Source organism: Arvicanthis niloticus, chromosome 6, assembly GCF_011762505.2.
Source record: "Arvicanthis niloticus isolate mArvNil1 chromosome 6, mArvNil1.pat.X, whole genome shotgun sequence".
NCBI classification, from domain to species: Eukaryota; Metazoa; Chordata; class Mammalia; order Rodentia; family Muridae; genus Arvicanthis; species Arvicanthis niloticus.
The window spans coordinates 46,346,652-46,364,965 of NC_047663.1; the positions used below are offsets into that span (position 1 = coordinate 46,346,652).

Consider the following 18,314-nt stretch of genomic DNA (forward strand, 5'->3'; position numbering starts at 1 on the left):
TAAATATTCCCATTAACTTCACTTATTTATGTATTTATTTTTATTTTATGAGTATGGGTGTTTTGCCTGCATGTGTGTCTGTGTACCATGTGTGTGCAGTGCCCGTGGAGGCCAGAAGAGGAGTTATCAGATCACCTGGAAACTGGAGTCATAGTATCTATCATGTAGTGCTGGTAATTGAACAGTGCTCCTCTGAAGCCCCCTCAGTGCTCTTAATCACTGAGCTATCCATCCCTTTAACTTCACTTCATAGCTACATGAAAATATGCTTAGAAATGACTTCAGTAGATGTAAACAGTGACTCAAGGAGAGCTCCAAGGCTTTTCCCACTGCAGTGATTTATGGGTGGTCTCATGAGGCTAGTGTGGCTCTCCCTGAGTGTCTGTGCAGTTGCACTAGAGCCCTCAAGAGTTGGGAGAGGTGTAGGCAGATGCAACCAAAGCAGTTCTGCCTTTGTGTGATGTTTGAAAATCCACTTACTAGGTCCTTCTTCAGCTGACTGTGTAACAAATACCAACTAATCTCTTGATAGTTCAACTCAGGGGACATTTAGAATGAGAGTCATTATCATTTGTGTATAGCTTGAGACCCTCACAATCCACTCTGAGGTCATAGGGGTGCTTGACCAAGCAAGCCAAGTTAAATAGTCCATTTTCTTTGTCTCATCTCGTTAAGGATACCCAGTCTGTAATAGTTACTTTTCTGTTGCTGCCTTGCTGTAATAAAACATCATGACCAAAGGCAGTTTAAGAAAGAGAGTTTAGCCAGGTATGGAGTCCCACACCTTTGATCCTGCACTTGAGAGGCAGAAGCAGACAGATATCTGTAAGTTTGAGGCCAGCTTGGTCTACATAGTATGTTCCAGGAAGCTAGGGCTACATAGAGAGACTCTGTCTCTCAAGAAGAAGGAGGAGGAAGAAGAGGAGGAGGAGGAGGAAGAAGAGAAGGAGAAAGAGAAGGAAGAAGAGGAGGAAGAGGAGGGGAGGAGTATTTTTGTTTTCAGAGAGATAAAAGTCCATCCTGCCAGGGAGACAACACAATAACAATCAGGAAGCATGAACAGAATCAGGAAGCCAAGAAATCAATCAGATCTTTAACCACAAGCACAAAGCAGAGAGAACAAACTGATCTGTAGTGAGGCTAAGCTTTAAACCCTCAAAGTCCATCTCCACAGGAAGGCTACACCTCCCTATCACCTCTCCAAACAATACCCCAAATGGGGACCAAGTGTTCAAATGCCTGAGCTTATGGGGAACTTTTCTCACTCAAACAACCAAATCATCTCTGGGTATAGGACTGCTCACAGACCTTGTGGGTACACTTGGGTTTCATAGCTGGGTAAACAGAGTTGAAAAGAGACTTAAGAAAAACACCAGACCCTGTCTGACATTAGTGTTGGGGTTCACACTTTTGTTAAAGTCATTGATAAAGTCACATGATGCTCAACCTATGAACAACTGTAATTCCAGCACTTGAGGGAAGAAGACAGAAGAATCTAAAGTTTAGGGTCATCTTCATCTATATAGCAGTTTCAAGCTAACCTGGAATAGATAACACAATTCAACATGGCAGGGAAGCCCTGGCAGCAGGAACTTAAAGCAACCAGTCCCACTATCTGCAGTCAGGAAGCAAAAGATGATACATTTATTTTTTTTTAAATAGGGTATCATGTAGCCCAGGTTGGTCCTCAAACTCACCACATAGTCAAGGATGACTTTGAATTTATGATCCTCCTACCCCTGCCTCCCAAGTGGGTTTACATCATCCCAGCAGGATGCAAAAGCAAGTTCAAGGCCAGCCTGAATTTGAATCTCAGGTTGTCATCTTCCTCCTCCTCCTCCTCTTCCTTCTCCTCCTTCTTCTTCTCTTCTTCTTCTCCTTCTCCTCCTCTTCTTCCTCTTTCTCCTCTTCCTCCTCCTCCACCTCCTCTTCCTCCTCCTTCACCTCCTCTTTCTCCTTTTCCTTCTCTCTTCTCCTTCTCCTCCTCTTCTTCCTCTTTCTCCTCTTCCTCCTCCTCCACCTCCTCTTCCTCCTCCTTCACCTCCTCTTTCTCCTTTTCCTTCTCTCTTCTCCTTCCTTCCTTCCTTCCTTCTTCCTCCTTTTCTTCTTCCTTCTCCTTTTTCTTCTTTGGTTTTCTGAGATAGGTTTCTCTGTGTAGCCTTGGCTATCCTGGAACTAGGTCTGTACACCAAGCCAGCGTTGAAACCCAAGAGATCTGTCTGCCTTTGCCTCCAGAGTGTTGAGCTAAAGGCATGTTCCACTGTTGTATGGCATTCAAGTTTCTTATGAGATCTTTAACAAGTTTACCAAAGGTGTTTGGATAGCTTCATCATTCTAAAATAGGTGTGAAAATAGCTCCTAATTTTGTTTTGCTTTGATGTTTTGTGACATGGTATAAAGTAGTCTTGGCTGTCCTAGAACTCAATGTGTCAATCAGGCTGGCCTTGAACTTGCTTCTGCCTCCTGCTGGGGTCACAGGTTTGAGCCACCATAGCAATAGGTTTAATACAAGTTTAGCAATAGCTTTGTAAAGCCAACAGTGTCAAGCTGGATATGATGGCACATACTTGTAAGATTAACCTCAAAAGATTCTCTGAACTTGAGTTGGTGAAATGGTCCATCAGGTACTTGCTGCTCAAGTCTGAGTTTGATTCCCTGCTCCTATGGTATAAGGAAAGAATCAGCTTTCCAAAGTTGTCCTCTGAGTGCCGTGCGCCAATGCACACTTGCAGCCACCCACCCACACAAATGCACTCTCACACAGTGAGAACAGCAAGCAAGCAAACAGACAAACCAGAGAGAGGGCAATTGAGACACAAAGAGAATGAAATGAAGCAAGATATGTAAAGCTCTTGGCAGGTGGCTGGCTTCTGGTAAACACTCCATAAATGGGGAAGTTACCACATGCAAGGTCACGTGATCAAGTATATCTTGGGATCCAGTAGTCTTTGAAGAAGAAAAAGATGGAATCTGTCATATCTAAGCTATTGTCTTATCTTTGGGCAGTTTTTCTTCTTCCCTCCCTTTTTCTCTTCCCCTTTCTCTTTTGAGTTAGGTCTTATGTAGCCCTGGGTGGCATTACCTTAACTATACTGGCTTGGAAGTTGCAATGATTCTCTGCTGATTTCTCTTCATTTTGAGATAAGGACTCACTATGTCATAGCCTTTTCTGGTCTGAAACTAACAGAGATCTGCCTGATTCCGCCTTGCAAATGTTGGGAATAAAGTTGTGTATCACCACACTTGGGTTTTAAGTTTTAAAACTGATTTATTTTTATATATGTGTATGGGTGTGTGGGTGCTTGTGAGAAACCAGGTGTCAGATCCCCTGGAGCGGAAGTGTTCTTAACCACTGACCCATATCTCTTCCCTCTTCCCTAACCCTGCTTTTAAAGGCCTGAACCTCAGCACCAAACTCTTAGGTAGAAGACTCAACACACACACACACACACACACACACACACACACACACACACACGTGCACACACACAAACAGGCTCGAGCATACAAAGTGATTTTATTGCTGGTCTGGCCTTTATATGAGCTGGAACCAAAACCTTTGTCAGGAGAGCCGCAGTTTGAGCACAGGCTGTCTAGTTTCTGTTCTCTGTCCTGTGCCACCCCTTGCCTAGAGCCATAGTAGCATCTGCAAAGCTGTGACCACGCTAGCTAGCTGGTGTTCTGCCATCTACATTTTCGACAGGAAGTCTCTGGAGACTTTCCTTTTAAGAACTCCAGGCTTCTGTGCCTGGGCCACTTCTCTACTTCACAGAACATTATGTGCCAAGTGGCAAGTTATTAACCAAGTGCTTTGGAAAGTTAAACTCCTTGGTTGGCAGAGTGGCATGGGAGCACTGAGAGGGTGTATGTCTAAATGCCTGGTTCTGAGGCTGACAAGGCTGACACTTGGCTAAAGGGCTGGCATTTCTGATATGAGCCTCACTAGATCCGCATCTCAAAGCCTGCAGGAGAAATCAGAGACGGGAGAGAGGTCCAGTGGCCTGTTCAGGATGGCCTTCCTCTGCACCTAAGGGCGGCTGATTTGCCCAGGTAGTCCCAGAACCAAAGGAGCCTGGGACGAAGCCCCCTAAGGGCAGCAGGAGAGAGGACGCCTTGACTCATAAGCAGGGGTGGGGACAGGAGCAAGAGGCGGATCTCGCCCGGCCCTTTAGAGACACGTGCGGTTGTTTCCGTGTCTGGGAGATCACATGACCTGCATCAGCTGACCCGTCACGGTGTAGCTCAGCGCTGGCGCTTCTCGCTCCCCGCCCGGCTGCGCCTCGGAGCGCAGGACTCTGCGGAGGGGTAAGAACACCCCCAGGCCTTCTCTCCTTTGTCGCTGGTTCCCTCAGTCACCTGCACCCCATCCCCCACTCTTCCCCCCTCCCAGTCTTCCCGGCCTGGCACCCCGGAAGCCACTGTGAGGAGGGCCGTGGCCAGGCTCATCCTTGTGCTGCCCCCCAGGCAGCCAGGACCAAATGGCCCAGGGGAGCAGAAGGCGGAAAGTGGTTCTTACAGCAGGAGCCGAGGGCTGGTCCCCTTCCTCAGGACCTGACATGGAGGAGCTGCTCCGGAGCGTAGAGAGAGATCTGAACATTGATGCCCGGCAGCTGGCCCTGGCGCCGGGGGGCACCCACGTGGTGGCCCTAGTACCCACGCGTTGGCTGGCTAGTCTCCGCGAGCGCCGGCTGGGACCCTGTCCCCGAGCCGAGGGCCTAGGTGAAGCGGAAGTCAGGACTTTACTGCAACGTTCAGTACAGAGGTTGCCCCCGGGCTGGACGCGAGTAGAGGTGCATGGGCTGCAGAAACGAAGACTGTGCTACCCGCTGGGCAGAGTCTTGCCCTTTGAGGAGGGGTCTGGTAGTCCTGAGACTCTCACTCGTTTCATGCAGGAGGTGGCTGCCCAAAATTACCGGAACCTGTGGCGCCATGCGTACCACACTTATGGGCAGCCCTACAGCCACAGCACTGCCCCCTCAGCTATACCTGCCCTAGACTCTATAAGACAAGCCCTACAGAGGGTCTATGGATGCACCTTCCTGCCAGTGGGTGAATCCATCCAGTGTCTATCAAATGTCAGGGATGGGCCCTGCCCCTCTCGTGACAGCCCTGCCTGCCCCAGCCTTTTGCGAGCTGAGGCCCTGCTGGAGTCACCCGAGATGCTCTATGTGGTACACCCTTATGTGCAGTTCTCCCTGCATGATGTAGTTACTTTCAGCCCTGCCAAGCTGATCAACAGCCAAGCCAAGGTGCTCTTCATTCTGTTCCGTGTCCTGCGGGCCATGGATGCCTGTCACCGCCAGGGGCTGGCCTGTGGGGCCCTGTCTTTGCACCACATTGCTGTAGATGAGAAGCTATGCAGTGAGCTCCGGCTGGACCTCAGTGCTTATGAGATGCCTTCTGAGGATGAGAACCAGGAGGTCTCTGAAGAGAAAAATGGGACAGATGTTAAGTCTGAAGAAGATGGGGAAGGGAGACCTGGGTGTCCCACCTGCCAGAAAGAACTTCGGGGCCTTGTGCTAGACTGGGTCCATGGCCGCATCAGCAACTTCCACTACCTCATGCAGCTGAATCGGTTGGCCGGTCGACGGCAGGGGGATCCCAACTATCACCCAGTGCTGCCTTGGGTGGTGGACTTTACCACGCCTTATGGGCGCTTCCGAGACCTTCGTAAATCCAAGTTCCGACTCAACAAGGGAGACAAACAATTGGACTTCACCTATGAGATGACACGGCAGGCATTTGTAGCAGGTGGTGCAGGAAGTGGGGAGCCACCTCATGTTCCCCACCACATCTCTGACGTGCTCTCCGACATCACATACTATGTATACAAGGCCCGTCGCACACCACGCTCGGTGCTCTGTGGACATGTCCGAGCACAGTGGGAGCCCCACGAGTATCCTGCCACCATGGAGCGGATGCAGACCTGGACACCGGATGAGTGCATACCCGAATTCTACACGGACCCCACTATCTTTTGCTCTATCCACCCTGACATGCCTGACCTGGATGTGCCGGCCTGGTGCAGTTCTAATCAGGAATTTGTGACTGCCCACAGAGCACTGCTGGAGAGCTGGGAGGTGTCCCAAGACCTGCATCATTGGATTGACCTTACTTTTGGCTACAAACTCCAGGGCAAGGAAGCTGTGAAGGAGAAGAATGTGTGTCTGCACCTGGTGGATGCTCACACCCATCTGACCAGCTATGGTGTAGTGCAGCTGTTTGATCAGCCACACCCCCAACGCCTGGCTGGGGCTCCTGCCCTGGCCCCTGAACCTCCACTCATCCCCCGGCTCTTGGTCCAGCCTATTCAGGAGGCCACAGGCCAGGAAGACATTTCAGGACAACTTATAAATGGTGCGGGCAGGCTTGTTGTAGAGGCCACACCGTGTGAGACTGGCTGGACTAGAGATAGGCCCGTGACAGGGGAAGATGATTTAGAACAGGCTACGGAAGCTCTGGATTCCATCTCCCTCCCTGGGAAAGCAGGTGACCAGCCAGGCTCTTCCTCCAGTCAAGCCTCACCTGGCCTGTTGTCTTTTTCTGCACCCTCGGGGTCTCGTCCAGGCCGCAGGAGCAAAGCTGCTGGGTTGGACCCTGGGGAGGGTGAAGAGGGCAAGATTGTTCTTCCAGAGGGCTTCAGTCCCATACAGGCCTTGGAAGAGCTGGAGAAAGTGGGTAACTTCCTGGCCAAAGGCCTAGGGAGCCGGTTGGAGGACCCTGAAAAGCCTCAAGCGCAGCCACCTGTGCACCTACAGAGCCTCTTCCATCGAGACATGCAGGCACTGGGTGTCCTGTTGGCTGAGATGGTATTTGCCACCAGGGTCCGGATACTGCAGCCTGATGCACCTTTGTGGGTACGCTTTGAGGCTGTTAGGGGTCTCTGCATGCGCCACTCCAAGGATATCCCTGTATCCCTGCAGCCTGTGCTGGATACACTCCTGCAGCTCAGTGGACCCAAAAGTCCTATAGTGGTGAAGAAGGGCAGGCTAGAACCCCTGTTTGAGTACAGACCCGTTTCCCAAGGATTGCCCCCACCCAGTCCAGCCCAGCTCCTCAGCCCCTTCAGCTCTGTGGTCCCCTTCCCTCCATACTTCCCAGCACTGCACAAGTTCATTCTTCTGTATCAGGCCCGGCGTGTGGAGGATGAGGTCCAGGGACGGGAGCTGGTGTTCGCTCTATGGCAGCAGCTGGGTGCGGTGTTAAATGACATCACTCCCGAGGGCTTGGAGATCCTCCTGCCTTTCGTGCTGTCACTCATGTCTGAGGAGCACACAGCTGTGTACACAGCCTGGTACCTATTTGAACCTGTTGCCAAGGCCCTGGGCCCCAAAAATGCCAATAAGTACCTCCTAAAGCCTCTCATTGGTGCCTATGAGAGCCCCTGCCGCCTGCACGGCCGCTTCTACCTGTACACTGACTGTTTTGTGGCCCAGTTGGTGGTGCGGTTGGGCTTGCAGGCCTTCCTCAACCACCTGTTGCCCCACGTCCTACAGGTACTGGCTGGGGTGGAGGCCTCCCAGGAGGAGGGCAAAGGCCTGGTTGGGACCACTGAGGATGAGGAAAATGAGCTCCCAGTGTCTGGGCCTGGCTCTTGTGCCTTTGGGGAGGAGATTCAGATGGATGGGCAGCCGGCTGCTTCCTCAGGACTGGGGCTCCCAGACTACAGGTCAGGCGTCAGCTTCCATGACCAGGCCGACCTGCCAGACACAGAGGACTTCCAAGCTGGACTATATGTGGCTGAATCTCCACAGCCCCAGGAGGCTGAGGCAGTGAGCCTGGGCCAGATGAGTGACAAAAGCAGCACCAGTGAAGCCTCACAGGGCGAGGAGAGAGGTGGGGACGATGGGGGTGTCCCTGCAGACAAGAACAGCGTGAAGTCAGGGGACAGCAGCCAGGATTTGAAGCAAAGTGAAGGCTCTGAGGAAGAGGAGGAGGAGGAAGGCTGTGTGGTGTTGGAGGAGGAGGAGGAGCAGGATGAAGCCACAGGAACATCCGAGCTCACTCTGTCTGACACAATACTGTCCATGGAGACAGTTGTGGCTCCTGACGATGGGCAAGACAGAGAAGAGGAAGAGGAGCCCTTGACCGAGCAGACAGAAGGCAAAGAACAAAAGATCCTCCTTGGTGAGCCCTTGGGCTGCGGGGACGTGGGTCAGCTGCTTTTCCTTCAGTGTTTCACGTGCTGGGCATGGGTCCATCCTGATCCCCTGTAGCCCACACAGCTCACAGGCACAGTCAATGGTCTGATACAGTGTGATGTGGTAATGCTGTGTGACTGGAGCGTGGGGCTTAGATTTAGCTTTCAGGAGTCAGAGAAGGTGGCTGTCAAAGGGACACGTTGGGCTGGGGGTGGAGCTTAGTGGTAGAGCACTTGTCTAGTATATGTGAGGCCCTGGGTGTCTTATCTCTGCCCCCCAGAAAAAGAATTAAGAAGTAAGAGCGAGTCGTGGTTGAGATGTAAATGGAGCCGGAACTACTGGCAATAGCACTCAGGTGTGGAGTGGGAAGAGTATTCCAGACAGAGGGAAGAGCATTTGTGCACCTCTGAGGCTCTCGAGGTTCCCTCAGAGAGGCAGGGAAAGACTAAAATGGTTTTCTTAAGAGAGGCCAGAGGGCGGTAGCCAGAGACAAGCCTGCATTCAAGAACTTGGGAACAGTAGGGGAAGGTCGCAGGTCCTGCCTGTTTCCATGGGTTATTGGCTAGGACCTCAACCATGGCTAAGTAAATGGGCCCGGGCTGGTCAGGCTCACTAGCAGGGCCGCAGCCAGAGTTGGCCGGGTGGGGTGGGGTGTAGCGGGTGGGGTGGAAAGGGTGAGTTATCTGACGAGCTCAGAACCTTTTCCTGCCTTGTAGATACAGCCTGCAAGATGGTCCGCTGGCTCTCTGCCAAGCTTGGTCCCACAGTAGCCTCTCGCCATGTGGCCCGGAACCTGCTGCGCCTGCTGACATCTTGTTATGTCGGTAAGGTCTGTGGTTAGTGTTGGACACCAGGTTCCCCACCCAGGCTTCTGCCCATCCTTAGCCCCCTCTAAGGGACTCCGCTGACTTCCATCTCTTTCTGGGCAGGTCCTGGGTCTCACCCAGTAAGCTTCTTTTCTTGGGTTAAGAGTGGGGAAGAGCTGGGCGGTGGTGGCGCACGCCTTTAATCCCAGCACTTGGGAGGCAGAGGCAGGCAGATTTCTGAGTTCGAGGCTAGCCTGGTCTAGAGTTCCAGGACAGCCAGGACTACACAGAGAAACCCTGTCTCGAAAAACCAAAAAAAAAAAAAAAAAAGAGTGGGGAAGAGCCCAGTATAGAATGAATATAAGCTGCCCCACAATCTCAGAAGGCCGACACCCCTCCTGCCTTCCACTAGCTTCTCAAGGCTGCTGGCCCTTCCTTGGCAGGGCCCACTCGGCAGCAGTTCACAGTCGTCAGTGATGACAGCCCCCCACTGAGCGCCGGCAATATCTACCAGAAGAGGCCAGTGCTAGGTGACATCGTGTCGGGGCCTGTGCTCAGCTGTCTCCTCCACATCGCCCACCTATATGGAGAGCCCGTTCTCACCTACCAGTACCTGCCCTACATCAGCTACCTGGTCAGTCGATAGTTAATCAGGCCCTGGATTGGGGGCGCCAAGGATCCAAGGACTGGCCCCAGATCTCTGGGATTCCAGGAAGTCTGTGGGGTGGCCTGGCCCTCTCTCATCTATTCTGTGGTCCTAGGTAGCCCCAGGGAGCAACTCAAGCCCCAGCCGACTGAACAGCCGCAAGGAGGCCGGGCTGCTGGCTGCGGTGACGCTGACTCAGAAAATCATTGTATACCTCTCCGACACTACCCTCATGGATATTCTGCCCCGCATCAGCCACGAGGTCTTGCTGCCTGTGCTCAGCTTCCTCACCTCCTTTGTCACAGGGTAGGTCCCTGCTCCTTGGGAGAGCCAGCTAGCTGAGGGGCCCCCAGGAGGGGCTGGGAAGCTCAGGGGAAAGGAGATAATACTGTCCTGAGTCATGGTTCTGATGTTGGGTGTAGTGGCACAGGCCTTTAATTCCAGCACCTAGAAGAGGGCAAGTTTCTGTGAGTCTGAGGCTAGCCTGGTCTACAGACAGAGTGCCAGGCTAGCTAAGGCTCCATAGTGAGACTCTATCTTTAAGGAGAGAGAGAGAGAGAGAGAGAGAGAGAGAGAGAGAGAGAGAGAGAGAGAGAGTGTGTGTGTGTGTGTGTGTGTGTCCTGGTTCTGGGTTGTGGGCGTGGCTTGGTGAGGGGACACATTCCCAACATGCAGGAGGTGCTGTGTTTGAACTCCAGCACCTCAGAAAAACAAAAATGGGGGCTGGAAAGAATAGCTCAGGGCTTAACAGCACTGGTTGCTCTTCCTGAGGATCCAGGTTAGATTCCCAGCAGCCGTGTGGTAGCTCACAACTGTCTAGCACTGCAGTTCTATGGGACCTGCTACCCTCTTTTGGTCTCTGTGGGCACTGCAAACATGTGCACAGATACATGCAGGCAGTACACACATAAAATTAAACAAACAAACAGAAAAAGTCCATGTTCTAGCCTACCTGTAACTCTGACTAAGCCACACTGCTCCCCTGTGCCTCAGTTTCCTTTCCTGGTCTGGACTGATCAGCCTTACAGCTCTGTTATTTGAAATTCCTGGTAAATTGGTCAAGTCCTTCAGGGAAGGGCTCGGAACTCATGCACTTTGTTTCTAGGTTCCCGAGTGGGGCCCAGGCCCGGACCGTCTTGTGTGTGAAGACCATTAGTCTCATCGCCCTCATCTGCTTGCGCATCGGACAGGAGATGGTCCAGCAGCACCTGAGTGAGCCAGTGGCCACCTTCTTTCAAGTCTTCTCTCATCTGCATGAGCTTCGGCAGCAGGTAGGCAGGTTCTGGGCTGGTCAGGCCAGACCAGGGCAGTGCAGTGGACCCACTGAATCTGTGGGCTTCCTACCTGCAGGAGCTGGATCCCAAGGTCTGTACTGAGGGCCAACTGCCAGAGGCGACCTTCTCAGATGGTCAGCGACGGCCAGTGGATCCCACCCTGCTGGAAGAGCTGCAGAAGGTGTTCACCCTGGAAATGGCGTACACAATCTACGTACCTTTCTCCTGCCTGTTGGGTATTGCCCATCACGTTCCTTTGCACAGAGTTGGTGACTACATCTCTTCCCTGGGGTGGGCCCCAGAGTCAGCAGTGGATTCTTTTTTTTTTTTTTTGAACATGGGATCTCATTAGCCCAGGCTGACCTTTAACTCCAGCTCCTTCCGGCTTCCACCCGTCTCCCACCCGTCTCCTGCTGGCATTGTAGGAATGTGGCACCACTCGGGCTTCTTTATGTTCTTTTGTTAGAAGTGACTCTGTGTGTGTGTGTGTGTGTGTGTGTGTGTGTGTGTGTGTGATATCTGTGTGAGTGTAGGTGTGTGTGCCATGGCATGAGTGTGGAGGTGAAAGAATAGCTATCGGGAGTCAGTTCTGTCCCACCACCGTTGGTTCTGTGGACTGAAGTCAGGTGACGAGTCTTGGCAGCAGATCCCTTACATGACGAGTTCTCTCTCTAGATCCTGCTTTTGTTTCTGTGGGGTTTGTTTGTTTGTTTTCTTAGACAGGGTCTCTGTGTAGCCTGGCCATTCTGGAACTCACTCTGTGGAGTGTGGCTGGCTTTGAACTCACAGAGATTCACCTGCCTCTGGCTCCCAGTGCCGGGATTAAAGGCGTGCGCCACCACTGCCTGGCTTTGTTTTTGTTTATTTTAAAGATGATATCTTACTGTGTAGTCCTGGCCACCCTCATACATAACACACATCCTCCTGCCTTTGCATCTGCCTCCTCTGTGCTGGGATTAGAGGTGTGCACTGCCACACCCAGATTTAAACAGGAATTTTAGCATCAGGGCAAACAGATTTGGCCCTAGAGCCCAATTTCCTTGGTGATTATCTATCTTAGGGTTTCTATTGAACATCACGATAGAACATCATTACCAAAAGTACCTCGAGGAGGAAAGGGTTTATTTCATCTGACAACTCTCAGGTCACCAAGGGAAGTCAGGGCAGGAACTCAAGGCATAATAGAAGCCATAGAAGAATTTGGGCGCCTACGGCAGTGGCGCACGCCTTTAATCCCAGCACTTGGAGGCAGAGGCAGGCGGATTTCTAAGTTCGAGGCCAGCCTGGTCTACAGAGGGAGTTCCAGGATAGCCAGAGCTACATAGAGAAACCCTGTCTCGAAAAAACCAAAAAGAAAAAAGAAAAACTTGGGCTTGTTCTTGGTGGCTTGCTCAGTCTGGTGCCCCCTTCCACCGTGCAATGGTTTCTCTGTTTATCTCCGACTATCCTGGAACTCATTCTGTAGAGCAGGCTGGCCTCAAACTCAGAGATCCCCTTGCCTCTGCCTCCCAAGTGCTAAGATTAAAGGCATGTGCCACCACCCCTGCCCCGGGGATGGCACTACTCACTGTAAATTGGCCCCCTCCCATATCAGTTGTTAAGAAAATTCCTCCATAGGCCAATCTGGTGGATGAATCTTCTCAATTGAGGGTTTCTTCTCTCTCTCTCTCTCTCTCTTTTTTTTCTATTATTTATTTTTATTTTATGTGCATTATGGCCTGCATGTCAGTCTGTGTGAGGGTATCAGATCCCCTGGAACTGGAGGTATAGACAGTTGTGAGCTGCCATGTGGTTGCTGGGAATTGAACTCATGTCCTCTGGAAGAGCAGTCAGTGCTCTTAACCACTGGGCCATCTCTCCAGCCCCCGGTTTCTTTTCTCAAATGACTGTAGCTGGTGCCAAATTGATAAAAAACAAAACAAAAGAAAACCCCAAACCAACAACAATAACAACAAACAACAACTAACCAGGACAGTGACTTATAAAGAGACACTGAACATTTTCCAGCAGCAAAGACTCAGGAGCTGGCCATTCAGGGCTGGGGAATGGAATGTAGGGGAATATGATGGTCTCCAGAAGCTACCTGCAAAGGAATGAATGGCCTGCTGGGTTTTGTGGCTTCCCTTATGGGATGGGCACTGTACTGGGCTTCTCTCTGAATAGGATGGGCAGCCCTGTGGTTGGGTGTGTTATGCTCCTACAGAATTCTAAGCTCCAAGAGGCAGGATGCATCTGTCTTATTCTTCATTGTATATCTGTTGCCAGAATGGTGCCTGGTATCTATGTGTGTCTCTATAGAGACAGCACTCATGTCTATGTATTGATAAAGGAAGCTGTTTTCGGGGGAGGAAACAGGCTTACAGACGAGGATTTAATTACCCAGAGTAGCCCAGTCAGTACCTTGCTTTGGCTTCTGTGGTTTCTAAGCCCTGGGTAGAAGATGGCAACTACCTGCCATCTTCCCCAATCTTAGAACTTTTCCTACTCCCCTGTAGGTGACATCATCCAGAAAATCATCCCCAACCACGAGTTGGTCGGGGAGCTGGCAGGGCTCTATCTGGAAAGCATGAGCCCGAGCTCTCGAAACCCAGCCAGCGTGGAACCTGCCATGGCTAGTGCTGGCCCTGAGTGGGATCCTCAGAGTGGGAGCTCTCTCCAGGATGATGGCCACTCAGGGACTTTTGGGAGTGTCCTGGTTGGAAATCGCATCCAGATCCCTGATTCTCAGCCCCAGAATCCGGGGCCACTGGGCTCCATCTCTGGAGTGGGTAGTGGAGGCCCCAGCAGCAGGAATGAAGACAACGCCCTGAAGCGGGAGCTGCCTCGGAGTGTGCATGGGCTGAGTGGGAACTGGCTGGCATACTGGCAGTACGAGATCGGCGTGAGCCAGCAGGACGCTCACTTCCATTTCCACCAGATCCGCCTGCAGAGCTTCCCAGGACACACGGGGGCTGTCAAATGTGTGGCCGCCCTGAGCAGTGAAGACTTCTTTCTGAGCGGCAGCAAGGACCGTACTGTGCGCCTCTGGCCTCTGTACAACTATGGGGACGGGACCAGTGAGACAGCTTCCCGCCTCATCTATGCCCAGCACCGCAAAAGCGTCTTCTACGTGGGCCAGCTTGAGGCCCCACAGTATGTGGTGAGCTGTGATGGGGCGGTGCACGTCTGGGACCCCTTCACAGGTGAGCGGGCCCAGGTGAGGCCTGTTTGCAGCTGCTTTTCTGTGCTTTAGCCAGGCCTCTGGGAACGAACTGGATCTAGTGGGAAACATAATCGCATATTTTGACAGGGAAGATTCAGTGAGGCAGGCTAGAAGAACAATTAGGACTTAGAATCTGTGGGACCCAAGCTTGAGTCCGCTCCCCCAACTTATGAGCAAGCGGCTCAGCTGCTGCAGGCATCTGCTTTCCACCTGTAAGAATCAGAAGTTTAGAAGATTCTGAGAGTGTGGCTTTGGCTTCTTGTGCAGCGTCTCCTGTCATCATTGTAAAGGGAAATATTGAATGGAGAAGTGTCAGGGCAGACAGAGGTGGCGGCTGGTTGGAGCATGCTATATGAAGAGAGCAGACTGCTTTGGGGCTGGGCCCTTGGCTTCACTGTGGAAACAGCAAGATGAGAAATCCTTGAAATTGTTTGTGTTTTCTGAGGGTTACTGGGGAATGGGATGCAGGTGTGGGGTCAGTCAGGGCTTGAAGTTAGCCAGGGCTCTTTGATAGCCACTAGGTCCCCAAATGTACTGTGTTCTTTTTCAGGGAAGACCCTTCGCACAGTGGATCCTTCAGACAGCCGGGTGCCCTTGACTGCCGTAGCTGTCATGCCTGCCCCCCACACCAGCATCACTATGGCCAGCTCCGACTCCACCCTGCGCTTTGTGGACTGCAGGAAGCCTGGCTTACAGGTCAGGAGGCATGCAGTTGCTGTGCTGCTGGGGGTCTCTGGGCACCCATCAGGAGAGATAGTCAGAGGGGACTCCACCAGGAACACTTCAGTAGTAGCCCTGTGGGTGGGGCTCTGGCACAGATGGGGATTTTCCCTTCAGTGGATGGAGTGGGAGGGGTCAAGCCTGCTGGCTTTGTGGGCTTGAATGGGGTGAGCTGCAGTAGGGTGGGTGGGTGGCACTTGGCACTTGAACACAACCTCCTTCCTCCTGCAGCATGAGTTCCGACTGGGTGGAGGGCTGAACCCTGGGCTTGTTCGCTCCTTGGCCGTCAGCCCCAGTGGCCGGAGTGTTGTGGCTGGCTTCTCCTCCGGCTTCATGGTGCTTCTGGACACCCGCACGGGCCTGGTTCTACGAGGCTGGCCAGCCCACGAAGGAGACATTCTACAGATCAAGGTAACTGCCTGAGGTCCTATCCTTTAGTTTCTCCTTAGGGCCTGGCCTGAGAGAGGGCAGGTTTATTCCGGTGTCCCTTATACCTGGGTCGTTCGATGGATAGAAAATGTCCCTCGTAGGCCAGCTCAGGAGCCAGCTGCATAGGAGGCAGGCTAGGGGCAGGAATCAGGGCTAGAACTGACCCTGATGCTCCACAGAGATGTTCTAATGAGTAACCCTTGTCCATATTTGTCTTGCTTGTAGGATCAGGGGTCGCGCCCTGTCCGTGACCCAGTTAAGGTTAAATAAAGCTCAGCCTGGAGGCTGTTTACTACCTGGAGACCACTGAGCAGAGTCCATGCCCCCTGCTGGGCTGTCCTGATGGGGGCAGGAACAGGCCCAGGCTTGGGCATCATGTTCCTGCCTCCTGTATTCAATCATAGACCTCAGGGCACGTTCAGTAGTTCTGGGAGAGGAGAAATAGGGCTGTGTGTGGGAGGATTTCTCCCTGCAGCTGGAGATGCTCCCTCCTCCTCAGCCCAGATGGAGGTGAAGGACATGCATCCTTGCTACTAGAGAAGGCAGGTTGCCCCCAGCTCTGCCCAGGACCCCAGGGAACCCTGGGTCGCAGTGTTTCTAAAGTCCAACATTCTAAGAAAGTGTCAGGATGGCTCTGGGGTTATCCTGGGTGTCCTCTCAGAGGCTTCTCTGAGCCCCAGTTCTTTCCACGTGTGAAGTGAGGACAGTGCCAGGTGCTCTTTCAGAGGAGATGAGTTTGGTTCTCAGCACTGTCTAACTCTGGCTCCAGGGGAGTCAACACTCTTCATGGCCTGTCTGGACACCTGTCCTAATGTGGCCTGCATGCACACACAAATAAAAGTAAATGTTAAAATGTTAGAACAGTGGCACCTTACACCTCACGTTAGTAAGATTGGATGTGGCAGTGCCTCACAGAATCTGTGGGACTTTTTTTCCCTTAAAATTTTTAAAGATTGGTCCAGGACTGGTGGTACACACCCCTAATTGCAACACCCAGGAAGCAGAGGCAGGTGGATCTCTATGGGTTTGAGACCAGCCTCATCAACAGAGCAGGTTCCAGGACAGCTAGGGTTACACAGAGAAACCCTGTCTCAAAAAGCAAAAACAAAAACTGTTTAAGAATTATTTATTTATTTATTTGAGCTAGGATCTCTCTATTAGCCTAGCTGTTCTAGAACTCAATGTATAGACCAGGCTGGCCTCAAACTCACGTAGTTCCTCCTGCTTCTGCCTCCTAAGTACTGGGATTAAATAGTGGACCGTGCCCTGCTGTTTTCTTTATAGGCTCGGTGCTTGGCCTGCTTGTGTGCACATGCACTACCCTTGTGCTGTGCTAATAGAGGTCAGAAGTGAGCATCAGCTCCCCCTGGAACTGGAGTTATGGATGGTTGGGAGTTACAGTGTGGGGGCCAGGTCATTTGCAAGTTGAGAGTACTTCTAAGCCATCTCCAGCCCCCGTACCCCAAAACCCAGCTGTCCTGAAGTAGAATCTGTTCTTAAATGAGACTGATAGTTACAGGTTTTTGTTTTGTTTTTCTTTTTTTGGTTGATTTGTTTCATTTGTTTTGAGACAAGGTCTCACTCTGAACCCCTAGGTGGCCTGGAGCTTGCTGTATAGACCGTGCTGGCTTCAAATTTGTTCTCTGAGTGCTGGATTTATGGGTTTGTGCCATTTTGCCCAGCCTCTGATGGTTGTTACTAATTTCTTTAGGAGACAGGGTCTCACTGTATATCATCCAGACATTGGCTGGCCTGGGAATCACTGTGTAGGCCAGGCTGACTTTGAGTCACAGTAAAGCACTCTGGGATGGTTTTGGAGTTTGGTGAGTACCCAGGCCCCCACTGAAACTGTCTGTCCCTCTCGCTCTCTGCAGGCTGTAGAGGGCAGCATGCTAGTCAGCTCCTCGTCCGACCATTCCTTGACTGTTTGGAAGGAGCTGGAGCAGAAGCCCACACAGCACTACAAGTCAGCATCTGATCCAATCCACACCTTCGACCTGTACGGCAGCGAGGTGGTCACTGGCACTGTAGCCAACAAGATTGGAGTCTGTTCCCTGCTTGAACCACCCTCTCAGGCCACCACAAAGCTCAGTTCTGAGAACTTCCGAGGTACACTCACTAGTCTGGCTTTGTTGCCCACAAAACGCCACCTCCTGCTGGGCTCGGACAATGGCATCATCCGCCTCCTGGCATAGGTCCAGGCAGGAGTTGTCTGAGGCCAGGGTGAGATGACACCTCTCAGGTCCAGCTCCTCATCCTTGATCTCTCAGCCGATTCTTCTAGGCAAGCCCCAGGCTCTGGGTACCCACATGGCCTGCTGTTTGGGATTGCACAGCTCCTGAATCTCCAAAGCCATGAAGTGGCTTCATTCATGAAACTCGGGAGATGCTGTTCCTAACCAGCAAGAAGGGGGACAAGGAAAAGCACTGTGATCCCCATTGCTCTCCCAGCTCTGCCTTCGAGATTCACATGGGGAGAGGGAGGCTCCAGGAAATGAACAGAGCCGTTTGCTCTGGCAGCTTCCTCTAGCCATGCTCTCCTTAGCTCTGTCTCCCTTGGGTAGGAAACTGCTCCTGTCTAGGGTTCTGATGGTACTGGGACTCCAGCCTCAGGAGGCCTGGCCATGACCGGGGAGTTTCAGGGCTTGGTCTGGGGTTTTAGTGTCCATTCAGCCAGGTCTTCCCAGTGTGGGACCAGATAAAAGGGGAGAGGAGGGAACAGGACCAGGGAAGGGGTTATATGGGCCCAGCTGGTCCAGGAATGAATCCATGCCTTGCCTTGGTACCCCTAACCACAGCATTTGTGCCTTCACCCGGGGAGGCAGCCCTTGGGACCAGCACTCCTAGGAGAAGAGGCAGCAGGAATCATCACTGTATCTCTGGTTCCTCCCAGGGGATGGGAAGACCCTGGCATCTTTTGAGTCCCCATTTGGAGAAGTCTGAGATATGGCCCCTGCTACCTTCTCACTATTTGCAATCCATGTAAATAAGGTCAATAAATTCTTTGGAAGAGCCATGGAGCTGAGTGAGACTGTGTTGTGTTGTGTTTTGTTTTGCCTAGACTGGGCTCAGGCAATTCTGCCTCAGCCTTCCAAGG

At 52.1% G+C, this 18,314-nt stretch overlaps 1 protein-coding gene across 2 annotated transcripts; it reads left to right on the forward strand.

Annotated features, from left to right (window-relative positions):
• The first annotated feature begins 4,202 nt into the window (after positions 1 to 4,202).
• Positions 4,203 to 18,242, forward strand: Wdr81 (WD repeat domain 81). 2 transcript variants are annotated; one of them, XM_034504891.2, is made up of 10 exons: positions 4,205 to 8,127; positions 8,858 to 8,965; positions 9,391 to 9,581; positions 9,709 to 9,899; positions 10,699 to 10,864; positions 10,944 to 11,103; positions 13,363 to 14,049; positions 14,620 to 14,765; positions 15,021 to 15,200; positions 17,093 to 18,242. In XM_034504891.2, exons 1-10 carry the CDS (start codon positions 4,479 to 4,481, stop codon positions 17,411 to 17,413), a joined length of 5,799 nt encoding a protein of 1,932 aa, XP_034360782.1. In that variant the 5' UTR covers positions 4,205 to 4,478; the 3' UTR covers positions 17,414 to 18,242. The 2 variants fall into 2 exon arrangements, 1 of the variants encoding a protein (XP_034360782.1); XR_013111198.1 differs by lacking the exon at positions 17,093 to 18,242 and having other exon boundaries at positions 4,203 to 8,127; positions 13,363 to 14,063; positions 15,021 to 15,163.
• Positions 18,243 to 18,314: the final 72 nt, after the last annotated feature.

Bases quoted from the DNA above. Each gene is read 5' to 3' on its own strand.
- Wdr81 (XM_034504891.2), top strand. From the start codon at position 4,479: ATGGCCCAGGGGAGCAGAAGGCGGAAAGTGGTTCTTACAGCAGGAGCC. The intron at 10,865-10,943 runs GTAGGCAGGTTC...TCCTACCTGCAG, and splicing joins TGCATGAGCTTCGGCAGCAG to GAGCTGGATCCCAAGGTCTG. The intron at 14,766-15,020 runs GTCAGGAGGCAT...TTCCTCCTGCAG, and splicing joins GCAGGAAGCCTGGCTTACAG to CATGAGTTCCGACTGGGTGG.